We start from the raw sequence: 22935 nt of genomic DNA on the forward strand, positions 1-22935 counted from the left end.
GTATTTGACTGACAGCACTGAGCCACTTTGGTGAATGAACACCACTGGGACCGCACACTGGTGGTGTAATACATCTAAACAGGAAACAGTTCTACTTGGCCGTCTAGTAATGGGTGTATCGGACATGGTTTGCAGCATTTGTTTAGCAGTAATTTAAGGGTCACAGCTTGTGGTACGAGAAGTAATAGGCAGGGCCATGGTTTGCCCCGCGACCTTGCTGTGTCCATTGATTTTCACCCTGTTCTTCTAATTAAAGGTGCTGACACTGAGTGAGGGAAGATTAACACAGCTATTGACTGCGTGTAACCTTGTAACGGGCTGGAGAGACCACATATGCATGCATGCACACACGCCTACACACACACACACACGCGCGCGCGCCTTGTAGGATATACATGTAGGCAAAGATACACATGGTCTCACAGACAGTTCATCTCAGTGGAAGAAGACAATATACCAGAAGAGAACAATCCTGTTGTTGCCTTGTTTCCAGAACCTTCTGGCTGCTTTGCCCCAGTCTGGGTAGTGCTGATCCTGGAGCATCATATCTGTCACCTGCAGAGAGGAAAGTGCATATAAAATTGCTTAATTACTTATGAAGATTGGATGTAGACGAGGTTAAGACAGTTTAGCTTAGTGTAGCATAAAAACCGAAACAGGGGAAAACCTGTCTGTGTCCAAAGGTAACAAAACATGCCTACCAGTACCTGTAAAGATCACTAATTAACAGGTCGTGTCTTATAACCGTTACATCATGGTTTAATCCGTGCAAAAATTACAAGTTGTGGCTGATGCTAGACTATTTCTTGGCCAGGCATAGTAACTTCCTGGATGTCACTTTTCATACTTTGGTTTTTGTACAAATGAAACAAACAGAATATAGGATCTGTTTCCCACTGCTTTTAGTCTTTGTGCTAAGCTAACCTGAGCGTGGTATCAACCTTCTCATCTAATTCTCAGCAAGAAAGTGAAACATTTCATTTAATATTCCTTTAAGGGAAATCTTAAAGCTTACAACTTTAAGTCCAATATTTAGGTGAAGGTCCTTCCCTGTTTCAGCAGCACAAAGCCAGGTCCACAAATAAATTGTTTGAACTTGACTGGCATGCCGACTGTGAGCCAGGCCTTATCGCCCATCATCAGTGTCCGGCCTCACTAATGCTCTAGTGACTAAATGGGAGCAAGTCCCTGCAGCCAGGTCCCAAAAACCTTGTGGAAAGCATAGTTGTGGCTAAGTAGTCAGTGTCTGTGAATCAACAAAAAAACAACAACAAATCATTAACAGTTTTCAGATACAGTGTAAAGTTGACAGTGTTCACCTACTGGATTTCATTAATCCACCTTCTGGTTCACCAATACGTTTTGATTATACACATTTTTAATACATATGCTAAATGACAGAGTTATAAACAAGCATGAGAAATGTGACTATATGGCTATTTAAATTGAAATATTTATTAACTGTTTTTGAATAACACTTCATCTGTGATTAAATATTATTTAGTCTGTGGTTACCTTCAATAAATATTGGCTTGTTTCATTATTAATGTTGTTGTTGTACCTGTCTTTCCACTGCCTATATCAGTTGGTCATAATGTTTTCACATTGTCAACCTTACTGTCATTAAAAGTAATCAATGATATATTTTATTACACGGATGCAGAGTTGTATCAAAGAGTATTATGCTATATTCTTTGTGTGGAGCCGCTGCAGAGGCAAGGTCAGTTCGTCAATAAAGCGCCTCACTGCAGATACTGTAGTTCGTGTTGGAAAAAGGATTTGAATCAGGAAATCTATGAGATGTTTCTGACATTGCAGCATTGCAAAAAAAAAAAAAAACAAACAAAAAAAAAAAACACTTCCTGATCACTCATCTAGTGAAGACACACTGTAAATCTGCTATGCGGAGGAGACACAGAGGTCATCTTCAAAGTGCCTTGTTGAATTAATCGAATGTAAAAAAAAAACCTTGTGAGTAATTTCTGGAATCAGCACTTTGCCTTGGTCTAACTTGCTCTCTCTCTCACACACACACTCACTCGTCTTTGTCTGCCTGATTCACCTTCTCACTCGCTGCTTCCCCCGTCTCCCTTCCGACCAGACTACATTTCCCTTTCCTCTTCACTTCTGTTTCTTACTCCTTGCCTCCCTCTTCCTCCTCCTCCCCCTCTCCTGTCTCTCCTTCCACCCGCTCTCTTTCTCTGCAGTATGTACTGTAGAATACTAATGTGACCGGTGAGGGAGCTTGTCAAGTTGTCTCAGCTGTGTGCATGCCAGTGTCAGAGCCCCACTCCTCCCACCACAGGTAGTCCACTCCCGCTGGAGCTATCCTCCTCTCTTTATGTTGACAAATGAACAGAGGTAGGTTTCTCCTCCAGCATACTCTGTCCCTCCCTGTGCATTCATTGTTTCCTCTGACCCTTCTTAGATCAAACTGCACGTTACTCTAAGGATTTGGTAGCAGACTGAACTGGATCGGCACAGAGGGCTTTAAGTGTGTGCCTTATAGCGGTTGAGAGGATATACCTGACCTAGAAATTAGATTAGATTAGATTAGACTGTGTGAAGAGTTTGTGAAGAACCTAAACCATGTATCTTCAATATGATTTGAATATACTTATTAAATTAATACTTACATGGCCAAAAGTAGCCACGCTTCCGGCCCTGCAAGACTGTAATGCTTTTTACGCACAAGAAAAGTAAACTGTGGATAAATAAATGCTATTCTTGTATGTTTACCACCAGTGGGGCAAAGAATTTGACGTTTGGCCTGAGCAGATGATGCCAGAGGAATGCCATTGTTGCTAATTAGCTAATTCAAAAGGGTGTATCCATTGTACTTCAGCCCTAATGTATCCTCTCAGGCTTGGCTCTGCATTGTCAGACTTGGCTTAACTTTCATCAGCATAATGCCACGTTCACATCATGTGGGAGGGACGGTAGGAATAGGAAAGATTCCGATGCTTATAACATGCGAACGTCATCTCCTTTTATGTCAATGTGTTTTTAATAATGCAGGATGCAAAATTAAATATTTTCTTATATAAATGTAAACTCATCTAATGTTTTAGGATACATAAGAGTTGGAATCTCACCATCCAAGCAGTGACAAAGTCTCCCATCCACGTCCCCACTGCAGCAATCTTCATAAAGCTCTCATTCCTGATGCCCATGTACTCTGTCACCATGTGAGGCCTGCAAGCAAAGAAGACCAAGAGTGAAAAGGACATAAAACAATGTAGTATATGGTATGAGGGTAGTAAAGGAAAGCAGAAAAGGAAGGCGGCAAGACGAGCCAACAGGGGGAGAGTCAGTGCAGGGCGAAAGAGAAAATGGTCACTGCTGCTAAGTATCATGATGCTAGCTGTCAGTCAATCAATATCACTCTAATCCAGTGAAAACAATGAGCGATGGGTCTACCTTCCATAAAAAGCCCTGAGGATTGTAAACAATTTACAGCAGTGCAATGGAATTTATGCAGCGTCACTGCTTTCATTTGGTCCTGTAGTGTTAGGCAAACTATCCATTTGTTTGGCAAATTTGTCTCGTTGTCTAGTTGATTTCAAATCAACACATTACAATGAATTCCCTCCTGTTAATGCACTGCATCTGAGTGAGCTCAGTTAACATCAACCGCAGCAGCACAGAAGCAAAACACAGACTAGGCCATGACATGCCATTAGAGAAACAATCTCACATGCAATAGTATCTGATAAGAAATGACATGCCTTCTTTGGAGTCCTAGTTACGCCTTCATCTCTGTACAGTAAGTGAAGATGAGAAGCTTTTGTTCAGCCCCGCAAACCCACCCACCCAACACACACCATATCACTCTATTTTCTCCAGGTAATAGCACAGGGAGGGAGGAAAAGTGGGTCAGTCTACTCCTACATGGGACTTGTGTCGGGAAGAGAGAGGGGGAACAGAGGGGAGCCAGGAGGCTGTTTGATCTCCTGGTAGCCAGTGTCTTAGAGGTTGAGTGGGGCAGGTGGGCGCCCATCACCCCCTCAAGCCCCCTCTCACCCCCCACAGGTCACACTCATGAATATAATAGATGGCGATGGATAGGGCTCTGGCTGTGCTTTCAAGGGGTCGTATTTGAAGTCAATGGCTCCATTCGTCTTTGTTTTCCCTGGTCATTTTCTGGCCGCCAGCACACACCAATAAAAATGTTTTCTATTGCACAGAGGGGTCTGGAAAATCTGGCCTACAAGCTTGCTGGTGTATAGTCCATTTCCTCTATGTTTCCCCTTGATGGTTCATTTTCATTTCATCTTTCAGCTGATTGCATTAAGAGTTCTATTTGGCATGCTGTTCACTTTGTAAATGAGTTGTTGACAGACAAGTCTAAAAAATGTGTTTAAAAGCAGTGGAGGATAATCCTTTTAAGCTATTAGCTAACATAGCAGCTTTAATAGATGTTAATTTTTAATTATTGTTAATTGCTCGTGCCTGTTCACAATATATAAAGCATAACAAATGCTCATGGCAATACAGAACAATGCTGATTAATTGTGGCAAGCCAGTGACCCAAAACGCCAACCGTTTTCAACTACCTGTTTACTGCAATTGTGCGAGAAATACCCTTCCGTGGAAGGAAACATTATAAATCATATATCATCAATGCAGCAGGCATTTAATGGTTTTGACAGGATTTTATTGATGAAAACGTGCAGTATCGCAGGTGACGTATTGCCTCGCTCAAGCCCGCAAATAAAATAGCCTTGATTGGAATGGCGATTTATATCTGCATTAAGTCAGTTAGACATTCAGTAGTTTGGCACTGCTCCAGTTACCAAGGAGATCCCATTGGGAGTCATTTACCCGCAGCAAAATTCTAATCGATACTTCTGGAAATGCTGTCTGGCACCACATGCTAGGCTTTAAATCTAAAACAAAAAGTACCCTGCTGCCAACCCCTGCCCTTCTCACATATTTAATTGAGCAAATGTTACCCCTGTGCTAAAAGAGGGGGGGGTGGGGGTTTGCAGAGCACCTATGATGAGTTTGGGGACTCGTCGCACTGCATGATCAGAGGCAGAACTCTGACTTATTCATGCTGACTGAAAATTTAATGGCCTTTAGAGCCGGATGACCTAATGAGAGAATTCAGTGTAGTGGAACATCAGTACAGTAGCACCATGAATAATCAGCCCCAAAATGGCTCCCGTGGCTTAATCGCAGAGCCAGTGCCAGTGTCAGCGCCAGCACGGCCAGCTCAGCCAGCTTTGACCCTCTGTGGAATGTTATCAGGTTTCCCCACGCTTGTTCAGACATAATATTCAAGGATATTTCAATGCCTTTCAAAGTCTTGTTCCATCACATGCAAAAAAATTGCAATTTTGCGCTACAGAGGTTACAGAGTTATAGAGTTATGAGTTTGGACATTAGCCCTGTTTGACATTAGCCAGTGAAAAAGGCCATTTTAACTATTGCATTAAAGTGGTCATCTGCAAGACCATTGCTTTTTTTTTAAATTTTGGTGACATCTTTGGTGCTAAGAAGTCATTGTGATGTTTTTGAGATTGTTCAGTTAAAAACTATACTATCTCTCTCACTGTATTTTATTTTGATAAAGCTTGAGTTTGGTAAGTGGACTGCATTTATAAAGCGCTTTACAATTTTGCCTTTCATTCACCCATTCTCACTCACACACACACACACACCGCTGGCAGTGCAAGGCGCTGGCTCCTCTTTTCTTTGTCTGTTCAGCTACCACTGCTCACGTTCACATCATAATTCTTCCATCGATATTCACTCCAGTCAAACTGTTGCTGTTGCTTTTTTCAACATAAAATGAATCACCTACTGTGCACCAGAATGTTTCTTTATAATTACCTCCGCCAAGGAGGTTATGTTTTCAGTGCCGTTTGTTTGTTTGTCTGTCAGCAGCATTATGGAAAAACTACTGGCTAGTTTTTCATGAAACTTGGTGGAAGGGTGTTGCATGGGCCAAGAAAGAACCCTTCATCAGTGAGCATATTTGTTTCACTTTTTTTCTTGCTAATGTCTGAGTGTAATGTGAAAAACTACAACCTGTGTGGTTTTTTCTAATAAATGATGTAATGATAATAGTCTAAAATTATGTGAAAAAACATAGTGTTTATTCAAATAACATAAAATTTTCTTGGGGGAGGACCCCCAAACCCCAAAACTATACTAACTAAATTCTAGTGGTTGCACTTGCAGATTTGCATATCATAGAAGACTGGACTATATGCCTTGGAGGTCTGTGCTCTCCAAGTGCCCTAGTTATGTATAGGTTTATTTTCAATATTAATTAATTTGTCGATTAATCAGAAAATGGTATTAAAAAAAGCCCAATTACAATTTCCCCAAGCCTAAGGTGATCACTGACTGACCAACAGTCCAAAGTTATTCTATTCAGGGCTGCAACTAACTAGATTGTTTTCATTATTGATTAATCTGTAGATTATTTTCTGGATTTATCCATTAATTGTCATAAAAAAGTGAAAATACTCATTATATTATCCCAGAGGAAAATGTATTGAAATTGCTTGTTTTGTCCGACTAACAGTCTAAAACCCAAAAACAATCAGTATATGACATGATGAATGTTTTTTTATTTTTACTTAAAAAGGTGACTAAAACAATTACTCGATTACCAAAATAATTAATTTCCTATTGAACGACTAATCGATAAATTGACTGATTGTTCCAGCTCTAATTCAGTTTACAATGATGTAAAACACAGAAAAGCTGCAACACCAGCAAATGCTTACTTTTACTTTATAAGAAGCTTAAACGATCATTATCAAAATTGTTTGCGATAAATTGACCAGCCCATTATATCAACTGATTGTTTCAGCACTTAGGATATGATCATGTCATGTTCTCATTTTACAATATAAATTAATTATTCCAAGCATACTGTAATCAAAAACCAGTAAAAATTAATTATTCCAAGCATATTGTAATCAAAAAAGAATAAAATTAGTTACTGACTTTTAATTATTAATTTTTGTTACATGTGTGAGTTTGGTCTCATGTAATGCATAACATCCCTGGATAAATTTAATAATATGAAAATACAGCATATTAACTCCTTTAAATGTGTAAGTACTGTGGGTACATGAAGTTTCCCCATGAAAGAGGACTCTCTAAAGAAGTTTTAAATACATCTAAAATTATAAAAGCCCATTTCATCAAAAATCCACACTGCAGTATAGTGCCAAAAACAGTTTTGCAATGTCCTACTTTGCTATAAACCAAACAGTTTCTACAACTCCATATATTCATCAATTTAAAGAAAATTGTTTATGATTTCATTTTATCTTTATCAAAGTCCCAACCAAAGGATTCAAGGCCCACGGGAGCCCTGATAATTAAGGTTATAAAACAGCATGCTTAGAGAGCTTTCACTACTCTGAGTCATCACATATGCTGATTTCCATTAATTTTTTCACCGTCCACTTGGACCATATACCTTGATGCTGGGTTTTATAAACTTGTTTTCTCTGTCAGACAGCCAGTGATTTAGTGACATTTGAGTGACCTCTTCTGCCCTGTAAAGGCTGGACTCATTCAGAACATTAAATTGCGACCTTGGCTGGCTCCACATTGAAATGCATTGCCCATCTCCTCCCTGTGCACTACAGTACCTAACGTCATATTTACAGTATACAACGCTGAGCAGCAGTAGTTACCAGGGAGCATAAACCTGTCAATACACACTCTCTTCACTATCACTATAACATCTCCCAAGGCAACTTAAAACTTCAATCTCAATTCATCACTTCACACAGAATCAACCCATGTATTGTATTAAACTAGCTGGAGATTGAGTCCTTTAGACCTTATCATTCCCCTGGCTCAGGAGTGGGAGAGAAAACCGTCGGGCAATATCACAGACAGCACTGTATCAGGCCCTCCATTCCCCTTATCAGCTTTCCATTAGGACAGAGGGGTCCAAAACCAGGTCTCCATTTACCTTAACATTGAATGCATTTACATGCACACCAGTATCGCCAACAAGTCCATCAAATGAAACGACAAAATATGTTGTTTTAGAACGTTATATGAAGCCGTTTTCTGATCTGACATCCCTATTAGCAGTACGACATCATTTCTCTGTGCCATCTATTTTATTTTGTGACAATTGCTATGGTTAAGGTTTGGTTGGGTTTAGGCAAAAAAAAAAAAACACAACAAAAAAAACCACTTGGTTGGGGTTAGAGAAACATCGTGGTTTGGGTTAACATTACTACTTCACTAAGGTTAGAGGACCTTCATCGTCATGGTTACAATAATACCCACTTGGTTAAGGTTAGGTAACAGTCGTGGTTAAAAGAAACCAAAGCTGACTGACGGCAGGAAACAAGCAGCACACCTCACTTCTTTTCTACCAGTGAACAAGAGTCCATAACTATACTATAACGTTTTTTTAAGTATGTTTTGCACATGTAAGCACCATATTCCGGTTTCAGAAACCTGAATATGCTAGCTGGATCATCATAACTCTGATCAGTGTTTGGAGAAAAGCTGCTGTTCTCAGCCTGTTTTCAGTTACGTGACAATGCCATTTTTCGGAAAACCCAATGCGTTTTAAATGGTATTTTTAACTTAAGAAGTAAAAAGATTTTCTTAACCTATAAAAGAACACTTAATCCTTCTGTTTATCTACTGCAGTGATCTGCAGTATACGTAACCACACGAGCACAGCAACAACAACAGGCATAAAAAATTCAATCATTTTAGACAAAGAAAACTAATTTAACCTAAAAAAAAAAAAAAAGGTTTGACTGAAAAAGTTTCTTTTTGGTTGTTTGACTTAAAATAAACTCTTCTGCACAGTGTGGTATTTAGCAATGTCAGGTCATGCTTTATGATTTGTTTTTTATTGAGAAAGTGGGAACAGTAATCAGTTAGTGCAACAAGGGAACACGGCATGCAAAATGTTAAGCATTCAAACAATGGAACGGAAATATTCTCAGATATTAATTGTTATGGTGAAACATATGAGATGTGGCCGTCTGTGTGTGGTACTACACACAAACATGCACACATGCATGGACAATCCATCTGTCTGGCTACAATACCTATAGTGTGTATGTATGTGTAGATGGAAGGTGGGGAGCCACCTTCCATCTACACATACATTTACACTTTCACTTATCTATAACATAATACACAAAATGTATTATACCAGTGGACACACCACCGTCAAGGTTACGATGTTTATTATTTACTATTTAGGCCTACTATTTATTATTAACTGTGGCTGTTTCTCTTTATGTCACAGTGACGTATGTGGAGGGCTGCAGTCACCACAGATGCTCCTCCCCTTTGTCCCAGAAAACAGCAGGATAATATAATCAGAGAGGAAATGACTTCACTGCTTCATATAGCACACAGTCCATTTCAAAGATATTCTGAGAAGAGAAAATTACTTTGGAGGGAAAGCTTTACACCAACTAACACTTGTTAAATACATAATGAGTCATTTTTGAGATACCAACATAATGTGCATGTGTAGGAGTGTGAAAGACAGCAGGAGATATGCTTAGAAAATAGGTGTGGGTGTGTATAAGTATGAAAGAGGCAGAGTGAGGAAGGCAAAGCTAGGCAAGGCAAGTATATTTGTATAGCGCATTTCAAAAACAAGGCAATTAAAGGGCTTTACATAAAACATAAAAGCAACATAGGGCAATATAAAAAGACATTTAAAAACACAAAGAGTTAAATAGAAAATAAAAACAAGATTAAACAGGAGAGTTAAAGTTACAGTGCAGTGTAAGAAATTAATCATTATTTGATTTAATAAAAGGCAGCGTCAAACAGAGAAGTCTTCAGCCTTGATTTAAAAGAATTAAGAGTTGCAGCAGACCTGCAGTTTTCTGGGAGTTTGTTCCAGATATGTGGTGCATAAAAACTAAACGCTGCTTCTCCATGTTTAGTTTTGACTCTGGGGACTGAAAGCAGACCTGTCCCAGATGACCTGAGGTCTGGATGGTTCATAACGTACTGTAGCAGAAGATCAGAAATGTACTTTGGGCCTAAACCATTCAGTGCTTTATAAACCAACAGTAGTATTTTGAAAAAAATTCTTTGATAGACAGGAAGCCAGTGTAAAGATCTCAGAACTGGAGTGATGCGATCCACTTTCTTGGTCTTGGTGAGGATGCGAGCAGCAGCGTTCTGAATCAGCTGCAGCTGTCGGATCGATTTTTTAGAGAGACCTGTAAAGACACTGTTACAGTAGTCGAGTCGACTGAAGATAAATGTTTCCAAAACCTGCTGAGACAAGTCCTTTAATCCTAGATATTTTCTTAAGGTGGTAGTAGGCTGACTTTGTAATTGTTTTAATGTTGCTGTTGAAATTCAGGTCTGAATCAATGACTATACAAAGATTTCTGGCTTGGTTTGTGGTTTTTAACATTACTGAGTGAAGCTGAGCGCTGACTTTCGCTGTTCCAAAAACAATTACTTCAGTTTTATCTTTGTCTAAGTAAAGGAAATTCTGGCACATCCAATAACTGATTTGTTCAATGCACTTACTCAGCGCTTGTATTGGACCATAGTCCCCTGGTGACATTGTTGTGTAAATCTGTGTGTCGTCTGCATTATTATGGTAACATATTTTGTTGTTTTCCATAATCTGAGCCAGTGGTAACATGTAGATGTTAAATAGAAGAGGACCCAGAATGGAGCCTTGGAGAACACCGCATGTAATTTTTGTCCACTCAGATGTGTAATTACCTATAGATGCAAAGTAGTCCCTGTCCTTTAAGTAGGATAAACAAGTTTAATACTGAGCCAGAAAGTCATACCCAGTTTTCCCCAGTCGGTCTAGTAATATGTTGTGGTCGACCGTGTCGAATGCAGCACTGAGATCCAATAATACCAAGACTGAAATTCTGCCACTGTCTGTGTTTAAGTGGATGTCATTGAAGACTTTAACAAGAGCAGTCTCAGTGCTGTGGTGTGCTCGAAAACCTGACTAGAAGACATCAAAACAGCTGTTTAATGCCAAGAAGTTGTTCAGCTGTTGAAAAACAGCTTTTTCAATGATTTTACTTAAAAACGGAAGATTTCATATGGGCCTATAATTGTTCATTAGTGACGTGTCTAGATTATTCTTTTTTTAAGAGTGGCTTGATGACTGCAGTTTTCAGGGCCTGTGGGAAGACACCTGAGAGAAGAGACATGTTGACAATTTGTAGATGATCTGAGGACATGCAATTAGAAACATTTTTGAAAAAGCCTGTTGGTAGAATATCAAGACAGCAGGAAGAGGATTTCATTTGTTGTATAATGTTTATATGGTTATTAGGATCAAATTGTGTAATGCTATTTGAATTGATTTTAAGTGGACACAGGGACAACACATATCCTGTACCTGATATGTAAACACTGACTGGCTGTCTAATTTTCTGAATTAGGTAGATAGAAGTTCAGAGGCTACTGACACAGAAGGGTTTGTTAGTCTGTCGACAGCAGCAAACAAGGCACGTGCATTATTATTGTTTTTGGCGATGATGACAGAAAAGAAGGACCGCCTTGCATTTCTCAGTTTTAAATTATAAATGAGAAGTCTCTCTTTATAGATGTCATAGTTAACCTGGAGATTTGTTTTTTGCCATCTCAAATTCAAAGTCAATACAAATTATATACAGCAGTTCAGTAAAGTCATCAAAGAAGTTTGCAGTATTTAGGTGGCCTGTAGTTATTTAGAAATATAGCTTGAGAAGAAGAATTCAACTGAAGAGCCACATATTCAAAAGAAGCAAAATTTCCATAAGACATGCATTAGAGGGAATCATTAAACAAAATGGCAACTCCACCTCCTTTCTTATGCACTCTAGCTTCGCTCATAAAACTGAAGTTGGGAGGGGTAGACTCGATAAGAACAGCTGCACTGTTACCTTGGTCTAAATAAGTTTCAGTTAAAAACATGAAATGAAGATTGTGCTCAATAATAAAATCAATGACTAAAAACGTTTTTTTCTGCCAAAGATCTGACATTTAATAACACTAAATTCAGTGTGTTAAAAGCACTATCTGCAAATTTTTTGTGACAGGCTGTGGCTGACAAGGAATGACAAATTTGAAGAATCAGTTGAATGCTTCCTGTTTCTTAGGTAATAGAAAAAGAATGGAGAATCTACTATCAAGACAGGAATTGACAAAGATGCTGGCACACAGGGCCTTGGCCTGGGAAGAGTCATGAGTGCCTTAACCTTGTAGCCTGAACCTGGCAGATATCAGTTAGAGCTTGCTGTATTTTGTACACAAGCAACTCGACGTGCTGTAGTTTTATCAGGCTGGGGAGACAGAGGGGGCCGTCATGACAAATGTGTCAAAACTGGCTGAGGACTTGCCAATAGTGAAAGTGGGAGCTGAGGGGGGTTTAAGGGAGAGAAAATGGGACTAGGGCTAGGGAAGGGGCGGGGGGTAAGTTTGGTTCCAGCAGTGACCAGCTCCTTCATCTGGTCAGTGAACACCAAGAGGGAGAGGGGGGCAGGGTGAAGAAGATGAATCCTCACCAGTGGTTGTTGGTGAGGGGGGTGGAGACTCTTCCTCTTGGCTCTGATGTCTCTGATGATTAAAGCTCTCTTCAGGCAGGAGCTGGGGTAGCTCTCCTTTCAAGGTTTCTGCTGCGCTGTGTTATGTCTTCCTCCTGTTTTGATTCCTCTTGTATCTTGTCCTTGGCAGAGGGAACAGATGGGTGGCGCAGGAAGTAAAATAGGTTAGAGATGAACAGTTTTACTCCTGACTTGTTAAGGCTAAGTCCATCTGCCTTAAAAAGATGTCTGCAGTCCCAGAAAAAGTTAAAATTGTCAATAAAGTGCACTGAATGGTGCATACAGTTGAGAGCCATGTGTTCAGTGCCAACATTCTGCTGAATCTCTTAACTCCTCTTCTGACTGGTGGTAGAGGGCCACTGATAAACACCTCAGCATTCAGAGAGCTGACTGTGTTCAACAGATCAATAAAATCCAGTTTAAGCACTTCAGACAGTTGTTTCACAACATCTTTGGACCCTATGTGCAGTATGATATTTTCCACATTTGGGTGTGCATCCACGATATGTAGGATTCTTTCTGTCAAGCCAGAGACCATATACTTGGGAAAGCAGAGTATTTTGGTGTTCTTACTGCACATGCTTCTTGCATCTTTTACAGCAAAATCATCCACAATCAGACTTTGAGGCCCAGTCGTTAGCTTTCCCTGTAGCATTTTACTTTCTGATTTACTCTCAGTTCTTACCCTCCTGTGTGAAGATGCAAGGTTATCCAGGTCATCAGACCCTAGAGATCCAGGGTCCAACAACAGTGGAGCAAATTTGTTCTGCAGTTGCACACTTGGTTGTTGGGGAGGTTTGTTGCTCTCTCCCTTTCGTGTCCTACTAAGCACAGGGGTTGAAGAGGCGCTCTGCCTGGATGATATTGCAGGCCAGCCAGTCGCATCACAAATCTCAGGGCACCTGGCTCTGCCTGTTACTCGTCCTCCCATTTCCCAGGGAAGTGATTTTGGTTGCCAGCACTGCAATTTTTTGTAAAAGTTTGTGTAAGTCGTCCACGGAGAAGGGAGGCATCTTGCGGCTAATTAGCTTTAGCTAAGTAGCCAGTCACTGTAGTACAGGCTTGTGTTGTTGGTAGGCCGCACATCACGTAGTACTGATGAGTTCATAAAAGTGCTGAAGATATGAAAATAGCTTACTTTATCGGAATAAATTACAGTCTCAATGATTTAAGTATCCAGGAGCTGCTGCTTACTATTTCTAACAGAAAAAACAAGAATATCAGCAAAATAATGCAAGCAGAGGCGAGAGCAAGCAAAGTAGAAAGCACTGTAAAAAAGCATGAAGCAAAAAAAAAAAGGAAGGCAAAGATAGATTGATTAATTAATTTATTTATTGTCATTTGCTGCGTTTTTCTGCATTATACGATTGTAAATTCAATTTCTTTGGGTTTTGGACTGTTGGCTGGATAAAACAATACATTTGAAGACGTTGCCTTGAGCTGTATGAAATTGTAACAAGCATTTTGCACTATTTTCTGACATTTTATATACCACAAATGTTTTTAATGAATCGAGACATTAATCAGCAGATTAACTGATAATGGAAATAATCATTACTTGCAGGAATTCTAGTTCATGTGGGCTGACAAGCCAAGCCACAAAGTTCATTCTTGGCCTTGGAAACAGTCCAAAACAATCTGGAGTCGGGGTCCAATTTCAAATGTATTACATGGACCTCATTCAAAACCTCATGTTGAAAGCTCTGCAAAAAGCTAGTAGGTGGACCTTGAGCTGGGAGCTATATCTATGACCAGTGTTGGGCAAGTTACTTGTAAATTTATCATTTATCATTTATTATTATCAATTACTCATTACTCATTTATTAATTACTCAGCAGAAGAAGTAATACATGACATTACTCAATACTTTACTTTTGTTACTCAGCTTTCAGCTCTGCTAAAGGTGTATTTAAACACCTCCAAATCCTTCACTCTCAAAATTGCATCTTTTGTATTTAACACAATCTAAAGTTTGGAAAGTTTTACTGACCATCCAGCAACTAGCTAGTTACACATTTCATCATTAAGTAAAGGCCAGATCATAGAGCCCATTGTTAGAAATATTCTGCCGTACTATAGGCAGCAGCAGGTCCCATGTGTGATTGCATGCAACAGGAGTCATCTGCATACCACAACATGCTATTTATTCAGCCTTTTAAATCCACTCGTCCATGGTATTACCCCAGATTAGTGCCAGACAAGCAAACAGACAGACGAGGGGGACCAGCATGCACGCCGCACAAAGGATCATGTTAGACAGAGACAAATACCCTCATACAATGGGGTCTAATCCCGCTCAGGGTATCGCTGTAGTCAAATGTCACATCCATCCCTCCCTGCTCCTCATCAAAGATATCCACTAAATGCAACCCTACCTCCTTCCCTTGCTCCAGTCTTCTATTGCTCATCTTAGCCCTCTATCCTGACATCCATCCATCCATTACTTTACTGGGTAACAAACTAAAGAAGTATAGAAGTCATAGCATTCTTGTCCCTGTCCCATTCCAGCTCCCTATTAGATCCCCACACACTCTCTCCCTCCCTCATTTCCTCCACCTTCACATACTTTACCACCCCCTTTCTCTAAATTAGTCATGATTAATGTGTACGCCACGCATTGGGCCGTCTTAATTAAATAACACCATCTAATTAGGGGCTGATTTCAGCTGGTAATGGCGCCGTAAGATGGCGGAATGGGATTGTACAGCGTGACAGAACATTCATGAAGTCCGTCAAACTCCCAGGGCGGTCACACTCCCCTGGTTTCACACAAACAGCGCCCTCCTAATCTGACAGTTACATTAAAATGCAAATAGCCCAGATGTGAGGGTTTGGTAACGAGTGTGGATTACAGCTCCCAGGGAGCCATGATGGACAGGCTTTTTTTTCGCCTGATGTGCTATTAGCCAGGTAACAGGTTGATAGCTGTTGACCCCGAAGTGGCTGTTTAAATATTGGCTAACACACGTGTAAGATTACACAGCCTGGAAATCTCTTTGAGCTGAGAGACAATGGCTTTGATGACTCCATTTTACATGAGTAATAATGAATAAATACTTGTCATCCAAAAAGATATACAATCTCTTATCAGTGATTGTTTACTGTCCTGATGCCGCAGTTTAGCTTCTTTCCTTGTGGATGTGTCGCTAGTTTTAATTAAATCAAGCTCAAGACCAACTAAAAGGTCAGAGAAAATTAAAGCATATTAATGAGCGAAGGGCATGGGCGGCATACAGCATCAGGTCAGGGAGACAGCAGGGAGACAGACCCCCACCTCGCCGCACATAAACTCATACACACACTCTCTCTCTCTCTCTCTCTCCCCCACATACACATACATGTCCCAGCTAACTTGAGCGAGGTGCGAGACGTGAACAATATGTGGTTGGTGTGTGTGGGACGCCCTGTCTAGCCACCAAAAGAGCATCCCCTGCAGTGCACCATCATGGCTAGATGTCAAAGCCAGCTAACCCATGCGAAAATACCAACCCTTTAAAAACCCTTGGCAGTAATAATACCTCACAGTGGCTTGTTCTTTCAGTCCAAATGAAAAGGAAAAACACCCTTCATTCCTTTGTGCTGTGGCAAGAGAGAAAACTACGACGGCCTCGCTGCGGGGTGAGGGAGTGGTTGGAGTAGTGAGTGGGGCAATGCAAATAGGGTTTGGACATAGATCAAAAGATTTAAGTTTCACTGCATCATCAGGGCTGGAGCACTTCTCCCACTCCCCCCAGACTCCCTCCTCCTCAGCCTCTATCACCGTTTTGCTCATTCTGCTGCATGCATGTTATCGCAACCCCCGAGCCCGTCTTCTGAGGGGCGTCCTGGCAGAGTGTGAACATTGTTCTTACATGTCAGTCTTGAACAGAGATGTGAACACTAATGGTTTTTGGCAGGGCCCAGGTCCTCAGTGGACACACTGCTGGAGCAGAAAGAAAACAAGCGGGACAGAAAGGGGGGGCAGGACGAGTGTAGAAAAAGACCAGGTGTCTTGGCAGCAGTGGGTTCACTCACTTTACAACAGCACCATCTGTCTTTGCGAGGAGAGCTTTACAATGTTGAATAACTGATGTCGCTGTTCAACACACATCCAAAGCAAATAATTATGGATGGGTTTTAATGTTGTGTCAGCCAGTTTAATTGTATAATAGGCTGTTATGGTTGCTACTTTTCATATCTGGACAATTGATGCGTCTAATATGAGCAGAGGATGTGTGACTTGCACATGTTAGATGGATATAAATTATATATTACGTCTCTCAAAATGTCTGAGTAACTCATTATTTTTCCCTTAGTATTATTCAGATGTCATCTAGTGAATCTATTTAAAAAAAATGCACTGACAGACTAAAAAGGGCCCCTTTTCTCGACATTTCAAGGCTGAAATGAGAGACAGTAAAAAAGAATTCTCTTTGTGACAGATGCGTCTGCAAATGTAACTTTTCCCTGAGCAAGCAACATTCATCGTCTCAGTGGACCTGCCCCTCTCTGCTCAGCTGCTCGTTTCCTTTTTCTCGGCCAACCAGAGAGAACGGACAAGATGGATGCCGGTGTCACCATGCTGGCCGGAGTGACAGATGGGCTGATTATACAAACTCATCCCTCTGGCCATAGAAAAACGAAACACCTTGCCTGCTAGCTAATAGCCTTCATCTGCCTGCACCTTATGGATAGTTGATGCTTGTTGTTAATATGGAAAAGCAGCATTGTATGGACAGATCCCATTACAGCCCTGGCCTCCCTCTTGACAGCTTGTACCTAAACAGACACCTGCCACACTGTTTTTTTTATAGCCCAAACAAACAAAATGGTAAATCACCTTGTGGTGACCTCGTGTCTGGCTGGCTGGCTTCAAGGGCATGTTTTCCCTTCTCGAGACGGACACATTGCAAATGCATAAATGGATTCCTGTCACTGGCTTGATGTGTGGGTGTCAAGCTCTGCAGTGCACAGTGGTTTCGCAGCAGGTAAGCCAGGCAACAGGAGTGAAAACCAAGGCACAGAGAAACATGGCAAAAATGTCTTGGTTTTCGGTCAGAGAGGTGTCAAAAAATAAGTCAAGATCATGGTAGAATAAGTGTGGGTGCTGAAGGTGATCTTTAAGGATTAAGCACCCTCCCCTTGCCTGCCCCTACCTGTGATTTAAAGTCTGGACTGATTAATCAGACTGGAATCGAGTCTCTGTTCAGGCGAGACGTTTAGATCAATCACGCCAGCCAAAGGGGAGCGTACAGTGGCTATAACAAATGGGAAGCAGAAAATGAGGGAAAAGGGGCAGAGAGCGAGAGAGAGAGAATGGCTTACTTCATGCTCCCAGCCATCAGCAGGAAAAGGTTGTAGATGTGTGAGAAGATGAAGAGGAGGAGGATGGTGCTGAAGAACATGGTCATCCAGGAGCCATGATCCTCGCGGAACATTTTCAGGCGCAGGTATCGACCTAAAGGGGGCATGACAAGGACACTGCTGTCAGTGGTGGATCAAACAGCATGTCAATGTATGGTCACGAAAATGGAGATGAAAGTAAATAAATTAGTCACATAGATCAATAATGTCCTACTCTGTCAGACATGTGCCCTTTAGGCAATGAAATTAAGATTAAAGACCACTTTAAGGTGTCACTTCCACATCCCTGAAGTAATTGTCTGTTTCTGACCAATTTCAACAGTCACTATTTCATCATCAGTCCCAACAAAAAAATATTCTACATACACATTTCATGCATCTGTTGGATATGCTGTCAGTGGATTGATACTCGCTTTTGTTTCATGATGTGAGTTCTGCATGATTACAGAAATTATTCAAACATTTGTGACTTGTGTGTTTTGTTTTGTTTTTTTATACGGTCCTGGCTTGGAATCAAATCATGGAGAAAAATCTCTCTGGCAGAGCATGAGATTGGATTCGGATACACAGCCGGAACACACAATCACACGAGCTTGTCCTCTGGTGGCAGCGCTCAGCAGAACTCATGAAGACAACAAGGTTTATTATCCAACTTAGCTTGTTGTTGTACCTTGAAAAGACTACAGTTGGTGCTTTTAGCTCCTCTGTGGCTAGCGAGAAATATGATGACAGGCCAATTTTTATTTTGGCTGCTCTGTATGACAGACAACAGAAAAATATTTATAGCTTTATTTCAAGGGCTCAATTTTCTGGTTAGTGAGATGAAAAAGCATTACATAAGTACAGTGGAAATTACTGAGAGATCTGAAAAATAATGTGTGATGCAATTAGGTGCATAATGTAATGACAGCACAACCGCTGTCTGAGACCTTGATCTACCTCCCACACTGCTTGTGTAACAGAAGCAATCTACTTTATACAATTTGGGTTTAAAGGTTTAAAAATAGATAAATTATATAGGGGTACTCCAGAGATTTAGCATTGCACTTTCATATAGTTGGAGGACAAGAAAACCCAGCTGATAAAATATAGCCGCAAGCAGCAATTCCGGGGTTCCAGCCAACACAGGCCGTTAGAGGTTTAAAGCTTTTGATCTGGACTTGGTCAAATGTTATCTAGACGTGAAAAAAAGCAGTGAAATGTCCCTTTTTTGCATTTTCACAAATGGAATGAAGAAAAACAATTTATAATTCATAGTCTGATTCGTGTTATGCCACACGCATTTTTTGCATTTGTAGAACCCCCTAGTGGTCGATTTGAGCCACGCCCCTTTTGAAGTTCATTGGTAAAATTGCTTGAAAACTAAATAAAATATCAACAAGCCTCATGCAACTTTTGATAAGCTCGGTCCAATAATGATCCATGGAAAATTTGGTAGCGATCAGCGGTGTAGGAGGAGATATCAAAAATGTTTTTAAAAAAAATTCAAAACAGCGGAGGCTAATATATCCTCATTTATAGTCCCTTGTATGGGTCTAGCTTGAAAAAGACTGGACCTTACATTTCTCATAATGCAACCAATAGCATCATTTGGTTTGACCAAACAGGAAACTCCTGGGAAAAGCACTGCTACCTGCAAGCCAAGGGTAACGTGACGGACGGAGACAGCCGAAGGCGTCAATAGGCTAGTTTTTGGTAGCCTTACTAGCTTGTCTACTTGTACTGTAGAAGAAAGGAAGCAGTGAAAAAGTGCATAACTGTTGTTGACAGCAAAGACTAAAATGCAGTAAAGCTTGTTTTAATCAATTTAATCTCAATCTTACCATAAGCTTAACCAACACGCCACATTTCTTTATTCTTTCAACTCTATTACATTTTGACAAATTGTGATTTGAAAACTGCATACATTTTAAAATATAAAAACCATGTGTGTTCATGAGAGAAAGAGAGTTGTAACGAGTTAACCCTCTTCCAAAATCTGACATTTTTTTCAATAATCATGCAAACAAAACTTCTAGCTAATCAGATTTTGAAAACCACACTGAAGGATCCATTGAAATTGTTTACAAGCCTGTCAGTTCTACTGTCACCGTCGCCCAGCTAAAGACTTCCAGCAGCTGTTCAGAATGTCAAGAGGATAATCAGATAATAAAGAGGACACATCTCAATGGCACTGTAATAAGCAGACAAACAATTTTCAGTAATCAATCAACTGAAATATGTCAATTGTACCATTTTTTCAACTAAAAACTGATAAAACAACATTGTCAAACCAACACCCAGTGTGGTTTGTAAGATAACAGTGTAACAGCTCACACAACCAATAGTGGTCAGCCAGCTGTATACATGCTAGCAGATTAGCTCGCTAGAGCTAGCTCGGCTACCCCTGTCAGTCATGTGACCCTCGCCTTGCAGGTTGTAGCAGTCTGTCAAGAGTCTCCTGTTTGACCCTCCCTGCCTAGGAAATGTTTGTGTCTTTCAAACTCCGTGCCGTCAGTTTGTAACGCAGATTTTTTGTTAAAAATGTCCACACCCAAGCCGAGATATCCCTAATGACATCAGTTTGACATCATCAGGGTTATTTTCTCAGACTTAACAAAGCAGAAGACATTATACAACGATTTTTACAGGCGGAGTAGAACACCCCATGATGAGGAAACTGATCTTTATATGTAAAGACCGTGGAGTGCCCCTTTAAATGTGATAATGATTTACATAAAAAAAACAGCATTTGACCATCAATTTATAATTTTCTGACACAATATGAACTAGGGATGCTGGGAGCCGATCCTAAGGATCAGTATCGAGGCTGATCCGGGCATAGTTCATTGGATCAGTATCAGCTAAAATAAAGCCAATCAAAATCCGATCCTTTCTTTACTGAACTTTACTGCGTTTTGTCTACCACAGTGTTGCAGCGATGCTCTCCTTAATCACAACGTTGACACCCATGTTGGCAAAATACACGGATTAGCTAAACGCCGACGGTAACAAATCTGTTATTTCTCCTCTCTTATTAGCAAAGAGCAGAAAACAAAACATTCAGCTAGCAGCTTCTCATTTTAGCCGGGGCAGCCTGGGCTGAGTGTTTCTGTACTTCCAACGACCACCAGAGTGATACGCCTTCTCTCTAGCTGATCGTGACACATCAATTTCAGGATTCAGCATTCCCTCAGTTAAACTCTCATCCCTATCATATCAATAATTTAAGCTGATCAATTTTATAGTTTTGAATAAAGTACTTGTTTTTATTTCAATGTGTCAGATACATATTTAAATCAACATTTAGGTAAATATAAGTATCGGAAATGATACTTATATTAAAAGTACTCTGATCCAGATCGTGGCCAAACTTGATCAGGACATCAATATGAACAGTCCTAATGCTTCAAGGTTACTGAAATGACTGTTAATTAAGAAATCCTCTATGAGTAAGCTTGGCTATACACCTCTAGTTCCACTGCTTTATATATTGCTCACACACACACACACACACACACTCTTCGAGGCTCTCCCGCTACTTCAGCTCTGCGAGCTGTGATCCGGTGCCAGAAGCGGCCATCTTCCCAGGAACAACTCGTTTTTCTCTCCTCCAGCTCAGTCAGCATCCCTTTGAGTTACAGTTCCTCAGAGAGCTCATTGTGTTTGTGTCCACACACACAGCTACAAAGACAGCAAAGCAGAATGCTCCATTTATTTTCCCATTACAGCCTGGCTGGTTTATTCTCCAATAGTTTTACATGCTGTTCAATCTCAGCTTGCTCACTTTTAGTTTCTTCCGCTGCGCACATAAAAACAAAGATGTTGAGATTCCTATGGAGATGAAGATTTTTGTTGAGTTCAAGTGCTGTTATAATGAATGAACCTCCTGCTGTAGGTTCAAATAGATCATGCAGAAAATGCCTTTAACATCTTAGTAAACAACAGACCTGCAATGTTAACAATGTGCAATGGTTATTTACTTATTGTGAGCTTTTCAAAAGCGAATATAAACTTCAATATTCCCTTAATAACAACAGTTACAACAACGTTAAAAATGTTTCGGGGTTTTAGCAAAAGTAAAGTGGCCTAGTGTGAGGCTACACCATACGTCTTGCTCTGTGGTATTTCAGGGCTCATCACAGATGCATAATTGAATTGACTTGCATGGGTGAACTTAATTGCCTCCAGTACCAATGAGCCCTGGCTTAGATGTAGGTGCACACTGTGTATCGGCAGATCTGACTTTTAAAGCAGCATGCCGCGCCAGCGAGCACGGCCGCCCTCTCACAGCCTATATGGGCAGGATTTAACTAGAGGGTGATTCAAGACTATTCAGCCAAGCTGTTTGAGTCACTGCACCTCCCGACAGTAGAGGACCCCGATAAGGGGTGATTCATGAGCACTGTCTACTGCGAGGCTCAGCCCAGCAGGGGACAACAACAACACACACGGACGAGGCAGCCACAGACACAAACACGGACATTCAAAAAATTATAAGAAGAAATAAAAAAAAAAACACAGAGGGAAGAGAGGGAGACACTTGTTATCTCTCTTTTTGACTTCTTCTTTCAAAGAATGCAATTACATTTTGAATACTAATTTACAGTATTCACAGTATCATTCCTCTAACGCTATTTATAACGTTCTGTTTGGGATGAGATCATATCCACCTCTCCTCAAGTTGTTTCCAAATGAAAATTAAACATGTGGCTGTGTCTCCATCTAGTGGTAATAAATGGACACACACCAGAGAGCTGACTGGCAGGTATAAGAATGTGTAACATACAGATAAGCACCAGTGTCTTTGAATTGCAGTTTCTGGAAACACCCTCGACACACAATGTTCTCCAACATTTTTTGGGAGGAGTCCAATACAACCTTAGTCTTCGGGAAGAAAGCATTACCACCATTTTGTGTTTTATCTTTCCAGTGATGTAAACAACTCTATAACCTTAACGGCCCATTTCTGTTAAAACTATTGACCACACTGAGCCCAGTGCTGTCATTTTAGTACATATCACTTTTACAATACCTTTAAAACAACAATGAATTAATCAATTAACAG

General features: G+C 40.5%; 1 protein-coding gene across 4 annotated transcripts in view; it reads right to left on the reverse strand.

Moving 5' to 3' along the window:
• Positions 1–22935, reverse strand: part of tmem117 (transmembrane protein 117) — a 49532-nt gene that overhangs the window by 9527 nt on the left and 17070 nt on the right. For all 4 annotated transcript variants that reach the window (XM_044193797.1, XM_044193798.1, XM_044193799.1 and 1 more), the window contains 3 exons: positions 17850–17982; positions 3096–3195; positions 458–555 (listed from right to left, as the gene is read on the reverse strand). In XM_044193797.1, coding sequence (XP_044049732.1) covers positions 458–555; positions 3096–3195; positions 17850–17982 — 331 coding nt within the window. The remainder of the gene's footprint in view (positions 1–457; positions 556–3095; positions 3196–17849; positions 17983–22935) is intronic.

Source organism: Siniperca chuatsi, linkage group LG4 (genome assembly GCF_020085105.1).
Source record: "Siniperca chuatsi isolate FFG_IHB_CAS linkage group LG4, ASM2008510v1, whole genome shotgun sequence".
Lineage (NCBI taxonomy): Eukaryota > Metazoa > Chordata > Actinopteri > Centrarchiformes > Sinipercidae > Siniperca > Siniperca chuatsi.